This window comes from Lutra lutra, chromosome 2, assembly GCF_902655055.1.
Source record: "Lutra lutra chromosome 2, mLutLut1.2, whole genome shotgun sequence".
Taxonomy (NCBI): Eukaryota; Metazoa; Chordata; class Mammalia; order Carnivora; family Mustelidae; genus Lutra; species Lutra lutra.
The window spans coordinates 95,104,296-95,125,290 of NC_062279.1; the positions used below are offsets into that span (position 1 = coordinate 95,104,296).

Here is a 20,995-nt window from a genome sequence, read left to right on the forward strand (position 1 = left end):
ATCTTCAAGTCCTCATTCATTGCAGATTTCATCCACGCCCCCTACTCTCTCTAGTAATTATCAGACAGGGGAGGTTCAGGGAGGTGAAGGTGAGAGTAGCCTGTCCTAATATTTCCTTATAAAGAACAAATTGTATTTCACATAGTGCATGAGAATATGCAGTATCTATTTTGCTTTCAAGTCACATCATTTAACTTATTTATTTTATTTAATTTCAATTAATTAACATATAACATATTATTGGTTTCAGAGGTAGAGGTCAGTGACTCATCAGTCTTATATAATATCTAATGTTCGTTACATCACAAGCCTCCCTTAATGTCCATTTCTCTTTAAAGAAAGGCCTGCCTTCCCTAAGTACTATGCATATAAAATGATGCTTAACAAACACAAATGATTAAGATTCACCTAGTAATGAAAGAAAACTCACAAGGCACTGTTAGGAAGTGCTTATTAACAGTTTTTCATAATATTAAACTGTCATCCCAATAGTTGAAATTTAGTGCCATTCTGTGATCGTTGCAGACAATTTCACAAGATTCCTTAGTAATTAATTATAATTAATTATAAACAAAGGGCAATCAACATATTGTCACCTTTGTTTTCAGGAAAAAACTGTGATAACAAGATATGTTTAAAACTCTGAGGAGATTTAAATGCTTTAAGATGGATTTAACTTCCATAGCTACAGTGATTTCTCATTTTTTTTTTTACTTTGTGTTTTATTTTTCCTTCAGAGAAGTAGTAATAAACCATTTAAAATCTTTTACTGAATTTGGATGTATCTTGGTGTTTATATTTCCTAAATAATTTCTAATATCTTCAGAAAATAAACACCTTCTGCAATTGACAGTATGGATAGTACTTCTGGCAAGAGTTAATTGTAAGAGTGCAATAGGTCAGAGCAAAAATTTTCAGTTCATTTTTTAAATTTATATAGAAGGGAGATAATGACATGATTACTCTGGAAAAAGGAAGCATTAATATATATAACACATATTCACCCACAGTTCATAGTTTATGGTATTTGTCATGCTATTGAATTGCAATTCCTGTGTATACCTAGATAAGTTTGTATAGATCCTTGATAATTATAATGTTTATGAATGGCACTGTGTTCTCTCATTTTCTCATCACCGAATCCCCATAGACAGACACATACACACAGATGGCCACTTCCTTTTTCTTGCACCTATGACACTCATTTTATATGTAAGATCAAGTTGATATTTCTCCATCTGAATAATCAGAATGCAAAAACTTGACATATTCAGAAAATGTATTATTCAGTTTGCCCTTCCAATCTGAAACCCTTAGATCCTTACCTCTTCAGAAAGAAATAAGGGCCAGTGATTTTCAAAGGTCTGACACTAACAGCCTCGCCTCTGTCGAAAGTTCTTTTTTATCTTCCCTTTCATACCTAAATAAGCCGAGAGAGCAATTGAGGCATACAATCAGACAAGACTTCATTGTCAATGGCGAAATTGCCCAGGAAATGAAAAAAAGAAACCTTTTGCTTAATAAATAACCCAGTAAACCAGCCATCTATGACATGAAGGGAAGCGGCCAAGCTGATGATTTCCCCCTTATTCTCAATGGTAGGCATCAATGATTCTAATGATTACCGTCTAATGTCTTTTCAGATTTCAAACCTTTACATATATGACACGGTGCTTTTGCTTGCTAATGCTTTTCATAAGAAACTGGAGGACCGAAAATGGCACAGCATGGCCAGTTTGTCGTGTATCAGAAAGAACTCCAAGCCTTGGCAGGGAGGGCGTTCCATGCTGGAGACCATCAAGAAGGTAACTTTTGGCTAACGTTTCACTCTCCCTAATTTTCATGGAAAGGGGATACATTAAGTTGTCTTTTGTTGAGATATCTTTTAAAAGGATGTTTCTCATCACCAATACTGTTGTCAATGTAAAACGCAAGACAGTGTAATAGAGAAATGAAATATTAAAAGAAACAACATCAGAAAGTCACATACATGCATAAAACAAGGAGCCCTTCCTTACACATCAGGGAATTATATGCAGGTATAAAGTTAATGGTTGAAGTATTTTCAACTGCCTTTGTTATACCTTTAGGATTAGGGATACTCCAATTATTTTGGTGCCTGTCACAAGTACAAATAGCTGGGGTTTTCTTTTTCTTTAAAATGCACCATCAACTGAAAAAAAATAAGCGTAAGACTTCACTGTCTTTGGAATACACGATACATGGTAAGACATTAGAGGAGATGATCCTTAATTTATCGTATGATAAAGATACAATTCATAAACAGTTAATATTTTTCAGCCTTCATGAACTATTTGAGATATTTGCTGCATTCTTCTTCCTCACTGTCAGCGTGGTGTTTAGCCGGGCTGTGACCCGCTTTGGCTGAGCTACGTGCTCTGTTCCCAGGAGGCAGTTTATGGTGCTTAACTCCTCTCCACGGCATATGCGTTCTGCAGTTTATTAGCCTCTTTGTCATGTCATCCTCGCTGGCATTTTCCGTTTGTCTCACACAGCTTCTTGGATTTAAAATGAAATGATTAATAAAACAAACAAATTTCTCTTGTACCCTTTACACAAAGAAGACAGACATTTGGAAGTTGATGTTCCTTATTTTACCCATCTTTTTTCTCTCTGATGTGTTTGCCTTTCTCTCCTGAAACAAAAAGAGAAACAGCTAGTTGAATGAAATATGAACGTATTTAGAAAAGCCAGAGAGAAATTTAAAAGTTTATCATTAGAAGTGAGCGAGCTGTACAAGAAACCAGGAAGTGGAAGAAGGAAATGTTGCAAATGGAGACTAGCCTGGAGCTTTCTCTTGGTGTGTTTCCTCTTTGTGAAAAGAATAGCTTTAATGAGAATTTAGGCTCTTATCAACAGAAGTGCTTGAGAATTCAATGAATTGACTATATTGGCAGAATAAGATATTTCAACTAAAAAATGAGTAAGTCAAATCTAAACTCAAAGTGTCACCACGATCTCCCTATCTGTGTGTGTAGAGATTTGGCAGGTATGAATCCAAGGGAAGTTGTTGAACATGATTCTGATCCTGCCAATTTATTAATTCATGGTTTGGCTGGGATGCAGGAACCCGAATATATTCATTCTTCTGAAGGTTTCTCACAAAGGCAGGATAATAGTTTGGGAGGTTGCTTAGGAGATACTTATTTAGTGGAAGTATTAGTGGGAGGGAAAAGAGAGACACCATAATATGTAGGTGGTTCTCATGGAGCAATTCATTATACAAAATGATGCTGTTGAAAAATGTATAATCAAAACAATAATTTAGATATAATAATTATGACATTTATTTTTGGGGGGAATATTTGTGTATTTGTCCCAGTAAGCTTTCAGCCCAGTGACACTTTTAAAGGAATATATCCATTCTATGTATTTAGAGATGAATTTTGAATGATATATATCACTGCAGATATATTCAGTTTCCTTATTTTTTTAAGTAAACTCAGCCCAGTGGGGCTTGAACATATAACCCTGAGGTCAAGAATCACATGCTCAGTTTCATTATTTGTTTTCCCATATTTCAAACTGATTTCAACAAAAATGGAGTAATTTTTTTCCAATCATATTACTTTGCCTTTTCATATGAGTGTTTTTGTCATCTCATTCAGATGTCATTGATAATACTGCGTGTATCAAGAAAATTTGAAAGAACATTACTACTCATATAGGAACTCCCAGTAGAACAGAATGGCCTCAGGGATGTCCTGGCTGACTCAACCCAAGCAGCAAGGGTGGGCCAGGTCTTGCTAGTGGCCAGTAGGTGAGACTGGGAAAATTTCCCATTTACTTGGGCTAGAGATTTTTAAGACTTACATTTCCTACTGGGTTCAGTGAAGCAGGTGCAGGATGAGCTTTCTTGATCAGCATGTCCAGATGTGGAGCCAAAGGGGAAAGGGAGACCAAAGCTTAGAAAGAAATCAGCAGCCAAACATCACAAATGAGGTCAGGCTCTTTATTACAATGGGGACATTCTAGTAATAAAATATTTAATTACATTCAAGAAACCACTGCATGTCTATATTAAGTACATGCTATATATACTTTACAAAGCCTCTGAGTCGCTGTGAGGAGACAAGTGAAAGAATGAGGATCTGTCCCTTAATTAATTTATATTCTTTGGGGGGGTAAGACAAAAAAAAATTAAGAAGCAATGTAGTTGATGTAAATACTGTAAATGTCCAGTACATTTATAAGGGGGGAAGTGGTAGTTTCCAGGAAACTGGTGTATGGAAGCTTTACAATGTATTTTATTAGCTGTAAAATAGGTACTTCCACATTCTCTTCTTTTTAAAAAAAATAGTGGTCAATTCTCAAGTGTTTATTTCTCCCAGATATTATCAGTTACCCCCAAGCCATTGCTATTTATATGACTTCTAGAGATCCACTTTGAGATTTATAGTTTTTAAAATACTGAGTCTTGGGGCGCCTGGGTGGCTCAGTAGGTTAAGCCTCTGCCTTCGGCTCAGGTCGTGATCCCGGGGTCCTGGGATCGAGCCCCACATCGGGCTCTCTGCTCAGCAGGGAGCCCGCTTCCTCCTCTCTCTCTGCCTGCCTCTCTGCTTACTTGTGATCTCTGTCTGTCAGATAAATAAATAAAATCTTTAAAAAAAAAAATATGAGTCTTCCCATCTGTGGACATGGTATCTATCCACATAGTCACCTTTTTATAGCCCTCAGTAAAGATTAGTGTCCTTCATACTTATTTGCATTATATTTTATTCCTAAAATTTTATAAAGTTTTGAATATGTATGTCTCTGTGTATGTGCATATTTGCACACACTATCATGAATCGAATTTATTTCCATTATGTTTTCCAACTAGATATTGTAAGTATGTAAAGCAATTGTTGATGTTGATGTTTGACATATTTTGTGATCGAGCTGACCAACCCTTGAAACTTGACTCCTGATTCTCACTTCTTCCTTCATTGTTTATTTGCTTGTCTTTTTCAAGTAGCCATTGATATCGTCCTCAAGTAAAATTAATGTTATCATCTAATTCTAATACTTTGTATCTTTCTAAAACTTTCAAAAACTTTAAAAAAACATGTTCTTGAGGCTGTCTGGGAAATGACCTGTCAGGTACACCCCAGAGTTTATGAATCTCAGAGATGGTCATCTTTTCCTGCTCCAGGTGAGGATGCCAGGTCATCTACATCTCAAAGATGTAGATATAAGGATTCTACCTCTAAGGAGAGCTGTTGTTGATGCCAACCTGGCTTAGAACTGTCCTACACAACCCTGACACATGGGACACACTATTTTCCGGTTCTCCTCTGATGCATCCTTCAACTATTTATCTTGATTTTAATGCTAATTCACCACTGACATGGGACACTTCCAGCTCATGGGTGGAAGGAACCCCAAGCTGTGGTGTTAGCAGCACACCCATGAGATAGAAGCCTGATGTGGGGTCTACATGGAAGGGTCTGTAGGGGAACTTGCAGGATAGGCCAGTTACAGAGGATACAGTGGCTAGTGAGCAGCGTCTAGGCCACAAACTTGTGATTTGAGCAACATATGTAAATATGGCAACATGTAAAGAAAACTTGGGGGGTTCCTTCCAACATTTTATTGACCCTGTGTCTAAAGAAGACAGTGTTGTCATAAATATTGCTGGATGTTTGTACATGCAATGATGGGGTGATTAATGTTATTGGGGAACCATGTTAAAGTGTAAACTGTGAATAAAGTCATTTGACAAAAATCTGTACAAACAGCTCATCCACCACCCACAAGAAGTTATCCCAGTTTTTAACATGGCTGTCAATGAGATCTTCTTTGACAGTTACCAGATTCAATCAGACAACATCAGATTTAAGTAGGACCATTCAATGTGTTGAAGATTAATTACATGAGAAACCTGAATTCAGAAGACATTGACCAGTCTATCACCATAAATGGCATGTTGATTAGGATGTCTCACCTGCTTCCCGAGATGCAGAAGTCCTTTTGCAATGCCAGGTATGCATCCACACTGCCTTGGTGGAGATAGACCATGGCTGAATCTCTGAGCTCTATGTGGGTGAATGCTGACCCACAATCACTCTGTGTTCTCAGACAAGCAGATGGATCAAACATTAGCAGTCTTCTAAAAAATAAGCCTGCAAGGCAGATGCTTCATGCTGTCATCCTTTTTACTCACAATGATCTTGTTGACAAGGTTCAACCTGGGGACAGAGTAAACAGTACAGACATCGATTGAGTTGTTCTTACTGAGTCAATTCAAGAGTGAGTAATGTGAAGTCTGTCTACAAAACCCACATTGACAGCAATTATTATCAGAAAATGGATGCACAACATCTGCATGAAGAAGCAGATGAAGATACAGAATGGAAACTTGTTTTCAGAGAAGCATGTGGTATTGCTGAAGGAGCTCTATGGAAAACGAGGCGTTTATGAAATGATTGCTTCAGTCTCCACTTAAAGCATGTAAGAACATCAAGATTTAAAAAAGGGACTCTTGCTTCAGCTCTTCCTTAGAAAAAAGAAAGATTTTAGTCGTATGGCAAAGGATAGACTTTGTGCTGAAAACAAATCCTGATGTGTGGTGACCCTGGGACCAGTAAGTCCCAGCCTCTGCAGTATGTGTATGACCCAGTCTCCTGGGACTGACTTCACAGTGTAAGTAGCAAAAGACCCTGAGATGAGGCAGGTGGTTCTGAAGACTGATGCCTTTGACCTAAGTGACAATAGTATCTGCTGTATTATAAGTTTGAGAAGATGAATGAAAATATGAGACCAGCATTGCACACTGTCATGGGACAGCTGGCTCTCTCCATTTTGAAGGCTGGGATTATTTGTCAGCTCAATGCATGCACCTGTATCCTGGCAGCAGCAAACTCTATTGAGTCTCAATAGAAAACAGCTATGGTAATAATCCAGCTACCTCACATGTTATTATCAAGGCTCGATTTGATCTTCCTCATGCTGGACTCTCACGATGAAGCCTTTGACAGGCATCTGGTTCACCACCTTGTGGCTCTGTACTACAGAGCAAGGAGCAAGTGGAGAAGGGGTTCACAAATGTGACAGTATTGAAGAACTCCATTGCTTATGCTCACAGCACAGTCATGTCTTGGCTCACCCAGCAAGCCAGCCAGGCTCTCATCCAGGTTTATGTAGACTTGAGGAAGATCAGAAGCTCAGTAGTAGTTGAGGAATGGTTTCTGCATACTCTTGACAGCTGGAATCCTTAAGTCACTAAGCAGAACCACTGGATTGAACTATGGACGTATCTATTCTTACTACAAAAATGAATTCCAACTCTCCGAAATGGAGAGAAGGGTTAGTTAACTTAGTTTATGTAAGGGCAAACACCAAGTCTAAAATACAACTTTTTGAAGATATTCAGGGACAGTCTGACATAGCAATGACCAAAGATATGTTTGAAGAAGGGCTGCATGCTTTAGCTGATGATGGCATCTTGACAGTGACAGGAAAAAGTGTTTGCTTGCTCTGAATCTTTTGTGAGTAGTGCTGTGTGTTCTTCTTGTCTGTACTCGGCATTGCACTTGTTCCATATATGTTTGGCATACAGGCCAATTGGCTGCCATGCTGCCATCAGCAGAAATAGATTCTTTAAATAATTATCTGACTCCATAAAAATTTTTTAACTTGGGTTCAATTTTCTTAGGAGGGGGCATGTTTTCAGGCATGTTTTCATAAAGTGTGTGTTTTCATTTATCCCCCTCCATTTTGAGTAAAAACATAGTGCCAATTGACAACATATATGGCATATATAATAGAAATTATTTTCTTGCAGTACCTTTTTTTTTTTTCTTTTAAACACCAGAGCTTTTAATCTGTGGGTATATACAGATAGCAGAATGCCAGTGTTTTTTGAAGGTGGCAGTCTGGGTCATGTTTTTTGTGCTAGACTTTCTAATAGCAAGCATCCATATACTTGGAGTTTTTGTGATATGAGATAAGACTTAATCAGAGCCTTTCTCCCTGTTATAGCACTCAACACAATTCCTCCTAGAGGCTGGTTCTCATGGCTAAAACATAATTCCTCCTAGAGGCTGGTTCTCATGGCTACTATAAGATCAGGAATTAATGGTTGGAAATGATTGGATTCTAGGCTAATGTCTGCCACTTTATCCTACTGTAGAAAACTTTTTTCCTAAATAAATGATAGGGAGAAGTTTAAAAATAATAAAATAAGAGCTGTTCTTGACTAACTGCTTTAACTTCTACTTCTAAATTTGTATAATTTTGATGACAAATAACATCTTGGTTTAATAAATATGCCACGAGTGTTTTGCTATAAGTATTTCAAAGGAATTATTTGAAAAGAGATTTTTAAACTAGGTAAAGAATATATCTCTATTTTTGTTTTATTATTTTTGTACTTTTTTTTTATTTAACTCATGCAGTTTTATAGTAGCAAGGTAAAATAAAATAATGCTTCCCCAGTTTTAAGGTGGAGAAAGCTGAGTCTCTAGAAAAATTAACAACTTATTAAGGGTTGGTTACGATGCAAATTTGTTTTATTACCAAGTTGTTTGGCTTCTAACTCTGTGTTCTGTATACCATACTATTTACCCTTTTCCTTGTTCATTGTGATAATTTTATTCACCACTGCCAAAACCCTTTGGCTAAAGAGAATGCCACACACCAAGAAATCAAGGGTGTAACTGCTATATGTAAATATTACGTAAATAATATCTTAGTTTCAAGGTGCCTTTTTCAGATGCCTTGAATTTGGAGTGTGCGTTGATGAGTCTGCAAGGGTAGGATTCTAAAGGCATGGACTGCATTTTTAAAAGCTCTTGTGGCAGAAATTTATCAGCACACATATGCAATCTTTACGGTTTTATGAAAACCTATATTTAATTGTAGTATATATTTTGGTAAGGAGTTTTCATGTTGTATAATTTAAATTTGTTGAGGTTACATGCCTTAGAGAAAGCTTTCAAGCCTTTTAAACTAAATAAGTAAAACAAAAGCTGATCTGTTCTGGAAGAAAGTGAGGGAGGGTCTCCATAGATGGACTCCCACTACAACTGGTTCTTGGAACCACAGTTTGAAAACCACGTCCCTGGAACATTTAGAAATCAGTTTAATCCATACAGATCTACCGCCATTCTTAGGTTGTGGAATAATATTACATTCAAGCAATGTGGGCAAAGTATTTTTATTTACAGACTTGTTCTAAAATTAAATGGCAATCATTTCCTATTTTTTCTTACTATCAATGTTGAGACAGCTTCCAAGAGTACGCTGTGCTCATTCATGTATTTATCATTCTTTTAACAGATATTTATCACTTGTCTGTAGTGTGGAATGTATTATTCAAGCACTTCTAGGTGATTACCCAAAAAAGAATTTAGAGCCTAGTAGTGAATATTGGCATTATTATACTGCAAGCTATTCTCTAAGTTGAGAGACAACAAGAGGCCCCCAAAGTGGTGAAAATAGGGTACTCTGGAATCTTAGAAAGATATGGTTTCACTTATTTGTGGAGCATAACAAATAGCATGGAGGACAAGGGGAGATGGAGAGGAGAAGGGAGTTGAGGGAAATTGGAAGGGGAGGTGAACCATGAAAGACTATGGACTCTGAAAAACGATCTGAGAATTTTGAAGGGGTGGGGGGTGGGAGGTTGGGGGCACCAGGTGGTGGGTATTGTAGAGGGCATGGATTGCATGGAGCACTGGGTGTGGTGCAAAAATAATGAATATTGTTATGCTGAAAAAATAAAAAAAATTAAAAAAAAAAAAAGGAATGTACCATGCAGTGGTACACACTCAGATTCCCATTTCTCAGCTGAGATACTCTTTTCCAGGAAGGCACAGAGCTGAGCCTCTGTATAGGAAATGCCCTGTGCAGCAGAGAGACATTCCACTCTCTTACTGGAATTGCATACACCCAGCGACCTCTCATTGCAGAGTGGTCTGAGTCCCTTCACTCAAAAGGCCGAAACTCCAGAGTTATTTTACTCCTCCGCAGGGACTGGCCCTAGGCATCACCCAAGCCATTGCTGTATTTCCATCACTGTTTAACCTCTCCCTTTCCAACCCCTTTTCTTGCACTCCCTTGAAAGTGTTTTTCTTAGGAGCACTTGAGGTAACCCTCCTGCACACAAGCAAGTCCCCTTTTCAGAACTATTTCCTGGGGAACTTGACCCAAAACAGAGAAAGCACATTAGCAACATTTGTATGAAACTGATAGCATACTAATGGAAACCTGAAAACGAACAGGTTTAAGATAGGTAAAGCTATGGAGAGGAGGATATTTTTCAGTGGTGAGAGCACTCTAGCTGCCATATCTGTTGGAATAAATCATGTGGATAATGACAACAATTGATTAATTTACCGAGTGTATAAAATACATGGAGGGAATAGTCTAGACTGGAAAGAGATTGAGGAATTTATTTTGTAGGTAAATAAAAGATCCTAAAGAGTTTTTGAGCATGGAGATAACAAAATGAGAGCCGAGTTTTTTTTAAAAAAAAAGTATGCTTTATCTTTTAGTTTAATTTTAAAAAAAAACTAAGAAAAATGTTACACTCAAAATATGTGATTGATTACATATAAACACTGACATTTTGTATGTATTCTACGTAAGTAAGCCAATCAAGATTTGATAGATCCTTAAATCAAATACTTCAACATTGACTTAATTGATCAGTTTCTGATAAATATTTTATGGTGATTATTTTCAATATTAAATGTGGTAAAATCGAATATACCAACATTTATGTTAGTATCTCAAATCATTTAGTAATAATACACTTTCTTGTATCAATACCTATCCTATCTAAAAGAGATCTAACTCCATGTTCATATCTAAAGAAATGTTCTTTGAAATGTCAAAAATAGTGAAATTACTTTAATTCTTATATGGTAATGTATTCATTCAACAAATATTTACTGAGTACTACCATATGCTGTACTGTGTGAGCACAGAATAAGGAAGGAAAATAGAAATATCAAAAATAATTCCAAGTGTGGTTAGTTCTACAAAAGGGGAAACACCAACTGTTCTGGAAATATATGTCTGGGAGACCTCCTTAGGTATAAGAATGACAGATAGGTGAAAATGTTCAAGGTGAGTAATTATTAGCCAGGAAAAGAAAGGGAAGAGTGCTCCAGGAATGGGGAAGGAAGGATGCTTCATGCAAGAGCAACAGAATATTCTCAGGCTTGGAGGAAAAAGTGCTTGGCACATGTAGGCATCTGAAATAAGATGGGGGTGGCTAGAAGAGAGGTAGAATAGGGAATTGGTGACTTGGTTCCTTATTAGCTAAAATAAGACAGACAGAGAAAGACCATGAAAACCTTTGTAAACCATGTTTAAGTTCCTAAACTTTATCCAAGGGGTAAGGTTAAGCTACTGAGGTATTTTAAATGCAGGGCCAGGGAGGGTAGGGGTGACAAAATTGGATTATTCAGTGGCTGCCAAGTGGAGAATTCATTCTGCAGCTGCCATTGGACCAAGACAGACTGGATGAGAGAATGACACTTAAGAGGCTGGTGTTCCAACTCAAAGGGAACCAAGGCAACGGTGTTGGTCGTAGGGATGGATAGAAGTAGATGTTTTTGAGAGATATTTCGGTGATTAAAACAAGATTTGACATTTAACATAAATGTGCAGGGGAGAAGAGAAGATTCCAGGCTTCTGGCTTAGAGAAAAATAACTCTAATAAGTTGGGGCTATTGTTGTTGTTTCTATTTAATTTGTATACTTAGAGGAATGGAAACATATTACTTTGTTTTTGGGGTTAAGTACCACGTACCATTTATAATTTATAAACCTGAAGGACAGAGAGATCATTTAGGAAAATATCATCTGACTTACCAGTAACAGTACTGACTTTGAATATAATATAGTGTTTTGCAATAATATATGCAAATAAACTTTTTTGTTACTAGAGCTTTTAAAATGCCATCTATGCCCTTAGAATAGGGACTCTTGTGGACATGTCAACGTATACTCCAGCTTCAGGGCTTTTGAATCACCAAGTGGGTAAAATGGTATAAATTTTAATTTATTTCAGTTCAACATACATTTTTGAGCAATCCACTGTGATATACATATATTATATTGGGCACACATTTTATATAGTCTAGAGGAAGAAGTATGAAGCACAGGATAGAGATGTCAGTTCAGGTTCCTCAAATAACTTGTCATCTGTACCTCAGTTTCTTTTTCTCTAAGATATAGATAACATGATCAAAATACTAGCAATATCCCATTTACTTCTTGGTTTGCTGAAAGCATCTATTATGAATGAATATTTTAATGTATATGTGTAGAGGCAAATACACATATGCACATGTGTATGCATATATATACACATATAAATGTCATATGGCAATTTTAGTTTTTCCTAAACATTTCACACAAATGAAGGTTCTTTTGTTTTTATTTTTTGTGGTTTTCTTCACATTATAATGTAGTAGATAGTTGCCATTATATTTTTTTCTGGATAAAAATGTAATATTTCCTCTGTCAGGGATTTTTCTCTCTGAAATTAACTTATGAAACATGAGGCCACCAGGGTACACCACTGAGTCTGGCATCTTTCAGTGTGTTTTCTGCCTTTCTGGGCTCATGTTTATTTAACAGGTTGTTCTTGATTACCAAGCATGTCTGCAAGCTGCAAGGAACCTAGAAGTATGTATAAGGAAATTAGACAAGTGTCATAAATATTTGATGTTCCATATGATCCTCCAAAAGTATCTCTAAGTTACTGTGCAGTTCAAGCATAGGGAAAAGTCCTTCAGCCTCATAAAAGAGAGGAATAAATCTCAGTAAATATTTTCTCTTCTTCATTTCTTTTCCCCAACTTATCCTATCTGTAGGGGAACAGCAAACTTTTGCCTTTTGAGAAACTGATTATCTAGTGGTAAATTATTCCCAACCTTTGATTCTCCTCATTTTATTTTTCTCTCTTTCTCCATTCTATATTTGATACCCATTGGCATTTCTACATAGATTAGGTGGGATGAAATCAAGACCAATTTTACTTGGTATTTTAAAAAAGGTTTACTCCAGCAGCAATTTTTACTGTCAATTTAAAGTACGTTTAGAAATTACTTGTATGTGTCATTCATACTATCAATGTCCCATTAGCTTGTTTTGTTAAGAATCTGCTGCATCACCAAGAGATAAAAAAATGCAACTGTGCATGTACAAAGATAATGACTGCTCATTACCACCTGGCCAGCACATATTTTTATCAAGGCTCAGTTTTCGAAGTTGATATGAGGATAGATGAAAAAAAGAAAACAAAATAAAAAGCTCAAAAACATGGGAATAGTCCTGGGCAATCAAAAATCAGAGAGGTTAAGTTGGGGGCAAATAACAAGAGGCTCGAGATAAAGAGTTTATTTGCTTGAAATACCAACCTCTCAAGCATCCCTTATATCTTCATGAGGGAAGGCTTTACTGATTACCAATGCTAACAGCTCATTAAGAATATCACACAAAGAAGACAAATTACAGAGTCAAAAAGGTGAACAAGTTAAGTAGAGGCCACAGTTAACCAAGTGCAGGTTCCCTGATTTATGTTTTTTTTGTTTTGTTTTGTTTTGTTTTGTTCTGTTTGTTTTTTTTGGTACCGTGTATACAGTGTAAGTAGACTGAGTTACCAGATACAAGCTATGGATCAAAACTTTGGTTTGGAGCAGCCATATGAGTATTGACTGGGAATAATAATAATTTAGTGCCAAACAATCTAGTGTTCAAACATTTAAAAGTTTCAGAGTATAGCATTTTTGCACTGTAGCGATCATATTGATATATAATATCTTGTTTTTTCCCTAAGTACTAAGACAGAAATTTAAACTCTGATATAATTAAGAGATATTATTAGGGTAGATGGGTGGATGTATGAATGAGGACAAGAAAATCTCTGATAGAAGATTTTGGTATACTGATAGTTTGAACTTAGGTTTAGAAATATAAGCTGTATTTGGGAGTGCCTGGGTGGCTGAGTCATTAGGCATCTGCCTTGGGCTCCCCTCATGATCCCAGGGTCCTGGGATAGAGCCCCGCTTTGGGCTCCCTGCTTGGTGGAAAGCCTGCTTCTCCCTCTCCCACTCCCCCTGCTTGTGTTCCCTCTCTCACTGTCAAATAAATAAAATCTTTAAAAAATATATAAGCTATATTTGTGAGTCAAACTCCTACAGTATTTGCTATTTGGAGATACTAATGATAATAAGATCCACTGTACTTAACCCCAGACTTTACATTCTAGAGGGATAACTGGATTTTTTGAGATGTTAACACTGAATGAACATATAGGATCAAATTGACATGCAATAATAGGTTCATTTACCCGTATCAAAGATACAGGAAATCAAGAGGCACAGAGGAGAGAGATTGTAGGGCATTTTGCATGACTCTCTGAATCCTTTGTTTGCACATTGGATACATGCATTCTGTCTCCAAGGAAGGTTCTATCAGTTTACCTCATACAACAGAGAGCATTTACATTATGAAATGTCTCCAATTTTACTCTAGAAAGTGTAAAGCTTCAAGACATTTTCTGATGTGCCATAAGCCATTAATCTACAGATTCTGCTTATTTACTACAATAAGTCTTTAGCAGAGTACATCCTGCTAAGGGCTTTTATAGATAAGGACTCTTCTTCCTATTAAATATTACTAGTCTCTACCCGGAGTTCTAGTTGACATAGTTGACATTAGACTGACTTACCTTCTTTCTTTTTTTCTCCTCCGACCCACACCCACTCTTCTCACAACACACATAACAGTAAAACAAGTGAATGAATCTTAGACCAGCTGCTTTAACACTTTCTTCCCCAAATACTAATCAATGAAATGTAACTGAATCAAAATTTGCAAAAACATTTCCCAAAGCCATGTAAATATTCAACCATATGCTACAATTTTGCAACCCTAATAAACTAGTTGAAAAAGACCAAGAGCATGTCTATAATTTGTGGCAAAACTAGAAAGTCTTTGAAATTAAAGAATGAAATAATCATGTAGATAATGGTGGTGATGATGATGATAGTAATTAAGGTCTCACCACTCTTCAAGCTCTTTTCTATATGCTTTATGGGTATGGTATTCTAAGACACATAATAGTGTTCTGGGGTAGGCACTATTATTTTGCTATTTAATAGATGTAGAATTGGGGTATAGAGAAATTCAGTGACTTAGCCAGGTTTACCAGCAAGTAGATTCTGATACCATTAACAAATACAGGTAGTCTGACTCCAAAATCCATGCTATTGACTGCTAGCTCATGTATGAGGAAAATATGGACATATCAAATTCAGCATATTTTTACTAATAAAACCATATAATAAATGAGAAGCTGGCTTCTTAAGAAATAGTGGTGGAGGTTAGTTTTTGTTGATTATTGCTATTGCAAAGATGAAATAAATATTGAAATTAATGATTAAGCAGTGGTTTTATTGAATATCTGTTATGAATGTAGAGTCACATGATGGGCTAGAAGCAAAGAGGAAGTAGAAGACTTAGCAAACAACATGAAACCTGCCAAAAAAGACTAGAAGTTGAATTACAGGATATGGCAAAATGAGATGTAGCTGGGTATCAATGTCAGAGAGGTGATAATTGAAGCAAATTACAGAGATAACTTTTCCAAATAAGTGTGATTATCAAGCTGAAACTCTTAAAATGCTTTAGTATAGAAGTGATTCAAAATATGGTTTTAATTTGTAAAATCCTAAATAAGGCGAACGCTGATAAACTAAGCTGAGAGAAGAGTGGTAAACAAGAAAGAGAGAAGTATGACCTACATTGCCATCTGTTGGGGAAATGAACATCTGTCATGTTGAACGAAAGATGAAGTTTGGAAATTCCCAATGAATCTCAACAGCCAGCATTACTATTAAGAGCAAAAACAGATTTCAAGCCTAATTTAGATTTTTTAACTTTTTTTTTTTTAATTCGGAAAAGATATTTAAAGAAGAAAGAAAAAAATAAATCTCCAATAAGTTAGAAACCATGGCTCTTAAGATTCCTAGATATATTTTTAGATCAAATTAGAATAGAATTGTGCTACAGAAAGAATATTGTCAAAACTTGTCTCCAGAGTAGGTTTTATGCTCTCCAGGAGCATCTTGTTTTCTGACTAATGGAGCTCTGCATTTCACAGGATATGGTAGCAAAATTCCTAGCCTGCAATTATGTCTCAGCTCTACCATGGTGCTATTTCAGTAGTCATTTGAATCTTTGAGTATAAATTCCCTTGTTCGTAAAGTGGATGAGATAGGATTAAGTTATTCTCAAGGTCAACTTTCAATTGCTGTCCTATTTATTATGTGTACCTATTCAAAAATTATCCTGTTAATAATTGTCCTCTTGATAAAATATTTATTTTGTTGGTGCAAATAGTATTTTTCCCTCCTTCTCCTTTCTCCATCTCTCCTTTTTCTCCTTCTTCTTCTCTTCATTATTATTGTTATCATTGGTATTGTTATTGTTATTTTATTTCTGAAATCTTACATCAATATCTTTCCACTGTTTTAGGGTGGAGTCAGTGGGTTGACTGGAGAATTAGAATTTGGAGAGAATGGAGGAAATCCCAATGTCCATTTTGAAATCCTTGGAACCAACTATGGAGAGGAGCTTGGCCGAGGTATTCGCAAGGTAAGACCAGACATATTGGTACCTGTTTTTTCCTAAAGTAACTATAGGTTTGTTTGATTTTTCTCCTTGTCATATGATCATAGTATGCATTAAAGCCTGTATTGTAGTTTGAAAGAGAATGGGGTGGGGAGAATTAGGCATTTAAATGACCTTAAGTACTTATCAGAAGTATTAAGCAATAAATTCTATTATGCCTTAGAATAATTTAAAGGGAAAAAAGTAACCCAATGGTTTCCTAGGGAACTAGCATCATCTTCCATTCATTATAATGGTAATTTGTATAAAGCAGTGAATTCAATATTTATATAATGAATAACTGCTTGGTTTTTAACTTGTAACAGCCACAAAATCAGAATAGGAGCTTTGATACATTTCATATAGAAAGAGGAAAAGTCTACTCTAAACTGTGACATTACAGTAGTTCAAATGCTATGTGTCATGTAATAAGTAGAAAATGGTTTGCAGGAAATGAGCTCTTACTCTATACTACAAATCACATGTAAAAGTAGGAGTGCCAATAAAGGATATTTTATGAACTACTGGTTCACTAACTTTCTCAAGGAGAAAATAAAAGCCCCTGCAGAAATGACTTTTCTATAGTTTTATTTGCCGTGTTTATACATTTTTGGTAGGAAAAAAAAAAGATAATTGAATGTACATCCAGAGCTCACAGCTGTAAATTGGTAGCTATATAAAGGTAACTACATTGAGAATAAGAGTTTCTTCAGTAGGTGTTTCTCTCCAGTGCTGAGAGTAGAATGCAGAAAAACTTAGATATGACAAAGTTAGGAGTTATTCTAATCTGCAGTAAAAACTTCCTGGTAAATTTATGCTAGAGAGGAGTGGAAACTACCTTAATGTGTTTTTAATTATTGTTTTAGAACAAAACAAAGGAGATATATAAAAATTCCATAAAACACAAGGATAGCTTAGTGAATTATTTTAAAGGAAACAACCACTACTACAGTCAAGAAATAGAACATATCAAGCATCCTAGCCACCCCACATACTTCTGCCTGATACATCCCCAACTTCCTTTCTCAGTAGCATAACCATTAGTTTGAATTTTATGGTACTCATTTCTTTAGATTTTAAGTATAATTTTATCACTATGTGTATCCTTAAATAACATAGATGAGTTTTGCCAATACTTCAGTTTATGAGTAGGCTCAATATTGCATGTATTCTTTTTTCTTGCTTCTTATATCCAACATTCTGTTTGTGTTATTCGTTCTTGTCATTACACGTAGTTGTAGTTTATCTCTATATATTTCTGTATTGTTTTTACCTAATGAATATCTGACAATCCATTGTGGTCTCTTTCCATTTTTAGACCATTATGAGCAAAACTGTTATGAACATTCATGGACGTATCTTGGATATATACTCTTATACTTGTTAATATATTTCTGTGGATTTGGTGTTCAGGAGTAGAATTGTTTGATATAAGAAAGCATATCTTGAAACTTTGCTCTGTGACCTCAAACCCATTTTCATAGAGATTTACTAATTATCATACCACCAACAGTGCAACGAGTTCTTATTGCCTGAGTCCAATTCCATTAGACTTAAAAATTTTTATTAAGTTATTGGGTATATAATGATATATCTTCATGGTTTCAATTTTTATTTTCCTGATTATAACACAGTTCTGCATATTTTCTCATACTTTCTGGCACTTCAGACTTCTTTTGGAATTAATTGCCCATTCGAGTCCTTTGGACATGTTCTTTTGGGTTCTTTTGTTTTCATAATTGATTCTAGGAGATATATATATATATATATACATATATGTAATATATGTATATATATATATATATACACACACACATACATGTATATACATATATGCATATATGTATATACATGTATATATATATTTACATTTTATTTAAATTCCTTTTAGTTTCACAGACTCTTAACTGTAGATGACAAACTTAGAGTCACTGGAAGGGAGGGCAAATGGATTAAGTAGGTGATGGTGATTAAGGAGGGCATTTGTTGTGATGAGCTCTAGGTTTTGTATGTAAGTAATGAATCACTAAATTCTACACCTGAAACCAATACTGTAAACTAACTGGAATTAAAATAAAAACTTGAGAAAAAATAGCTCTCTGAAGACCTTGGGGTAAGTGAGTTCTGCTGTGGTAAAGAGGACTCTTTTTCCCAGCACCTAGAAAAAAAAAATTCTACTTGCCCATCAACACCAGTGCCATCATTCCTCACCAATGCACTCTACCAAAAAGTGACTTAAACTTTCCCACTGGCAGCTGGAGTTCTGCTTTCAGTTACCAAAGCCATCTCTCCTGATGATGATGAAGTCTCCTTATAAAGTCACACCTCAAATGGATTTGGAATTTATTTATTTCATCACCCCTTACTTTGAACAATAGTATAATTAATCTATCATTGATACAGAGTATTTAACAATTCTTTGTTTCAAGTTTTTATTTAAATTCTAGGTAACATATAGTGTAATATTGGTTTTAGAAGGAGAATTTAGTGATTCATCATTTATCATTTATATATAACATTTATATATAACATTATATATATATATCACTTATATATAACACCCAGTGATCAATTTATTTTTGTGTATGGTGTAAGAAAGTGATCCAGTTTCATTCTTTTGCCTGTTGCCATCTAGTTTTCCCATCTTTTGTTGAGGAGATTGTCTTTTTCCCATTGGATATTGTTTCCTGAAGATTAATTGAGTAATAGTTGTGGGTTCTTTTCTGAGTTTTCTTTTCTGTTTCATTGATCAATATGTTTATTTTATGCCAATACTATACTGTTTTGATCACTACAGCTTTGTAATATAACTTGAAGTCTGGAATTGTGATGTATCCAGCTTTGTTTTTCTTTTTCAAAACTGCTTGACTATTCATGGTCTTTTGTGATTCCATACAAACTTCAGGATTGTTTGTTCTAACTCTGTGAAAAATGCTGTTGGTATTTTGTTAGGGATTGCATTAAATGTGTAGATTGTTCTGGGTAGTATAGACATTTCATTCTTCCAATCCATGAGCGTGGAATTTTTTTCTATTTCTTTGTGTCCTCTTCAATTTCTTTCATCAGTGTTTATAGTTTTCAGAGTACAGGTCTTTCACCTCTTTGGTTAGGTTTATTTCTGGGTGTCTTACTGTTTTTGGTGCAGTTATAAATGGGATTGATTCCTGAATTTCTCTTTCTGCTGCTTCATTATTGGTGTATAGAAATGCAAGAGATTTCTGTACATTGATTTTGTATCCTGAGACTTTACTGAATCCATGTATCAGTTCTAGCAGTTTTTTTTTGGTGGACTCTTTTAGGTTTCTATATAGAGTATATGTCATCTAAAAATAGTTAAAATTTTACTTCTTCTTTACTGATTTGGAGGATTTTTATTTATTTTCATTGTCCAATTGCTATGGACATAGGACTTCCAGTACTATGTTAAATAACAGTAGTTGAGAGTGCACATGCTTGTTTTATTCCTGACCATAGAGGAAAAGCTCTCAGTTTTAGTATTAGCTGTGGGTTTTCGATATATGACCTTTACTATGTTGAGATATGTTCCCTCTAAGCCTACTTTATTGAGAGTTTTTATCATAAACAGGTGTTGTATTTTGTCAAATGTTTTCTCTGCATTGAAATGATCATACAGTTTTTTTTAAAGGATTTATTTATTTATTTATTTATTAAAGATTTTATTTATTTGACAGACAGAGATCACAAGCAGGCAGAGAGGCAGGCAGAGAGAGAGGACGAAGCAGGCTCCCCGCTGAGCAGAAAGCCCGATGCGGGGCTCGATCCCAGGACCCCGGGATCATGACCAGAGCCAAAGGCAGAGGCTTTAACCCACTGAGCCACCCAGGTGCCCCGATCATACAGTTTTTATCCTTTCTCTTACTAATGTGATGTATCACATGGATTTTGATACTAAGCTTATATTGCCCTCATAAAATGGGGTGGAGAGGGTTTTCTCTCTATGAGTTATATAAACTCTATTCTCTATGAGTCAGAAGTGGGTAGGGGGCGCCTGGGTGGCTCAGTGGTTAAGCCTCTGCATTCAGCTCAGGTCATGGTCTCAGGGTCCTGGGATCAAGCGGGGATCCTGCTTCCTTCTCTCTCTCTGCCTGCCTCTCTGCCTGCTTGTGATCTCTGTCTGTCAAATAAATAAATAAAATCTTTTTTAAAAAAGAAAAAAAAAAAAGAAGTAGGGGATGATCAGAGATGCAGCAGAAAAGCAGTAGTATAAAGGCTAAAGAGAATCCATTGAAATTAGGAACTCAGGGTTCATTAGTAACTAAGAAGAGGCAATAAAACAAATGGGTTAGAAAGGCTGCTGATGTCAGGCTGTTCAAATTTTTATGTTATTTAATACCAAGTG

At 35.8% G+C, this 20,995-nt stretch overlaps 1 protein-coding gene across 1 annotated transcript in view; it reads left to right on the forward strand.

Moving 5' to 3' along the window:
• The window catches only part of GRID2 (glutamate ionotropic receptor delta type subunit 2), a 1,463,802-nt gene that overhangs the window by 916,732 nt on the left and 526,075 nt on the right, over window positions 1-20,995 (forward strand). Inside the window, 2 exon segments of the mRNA XM_047717994.1 lie at window positions 1,644-1,805; window positions 16,501-16,620. Coding sequence (XP_047573950.1) covers window positions 1,644-1,805; window positions 16,501-16,620 — 282 coding nt within the window.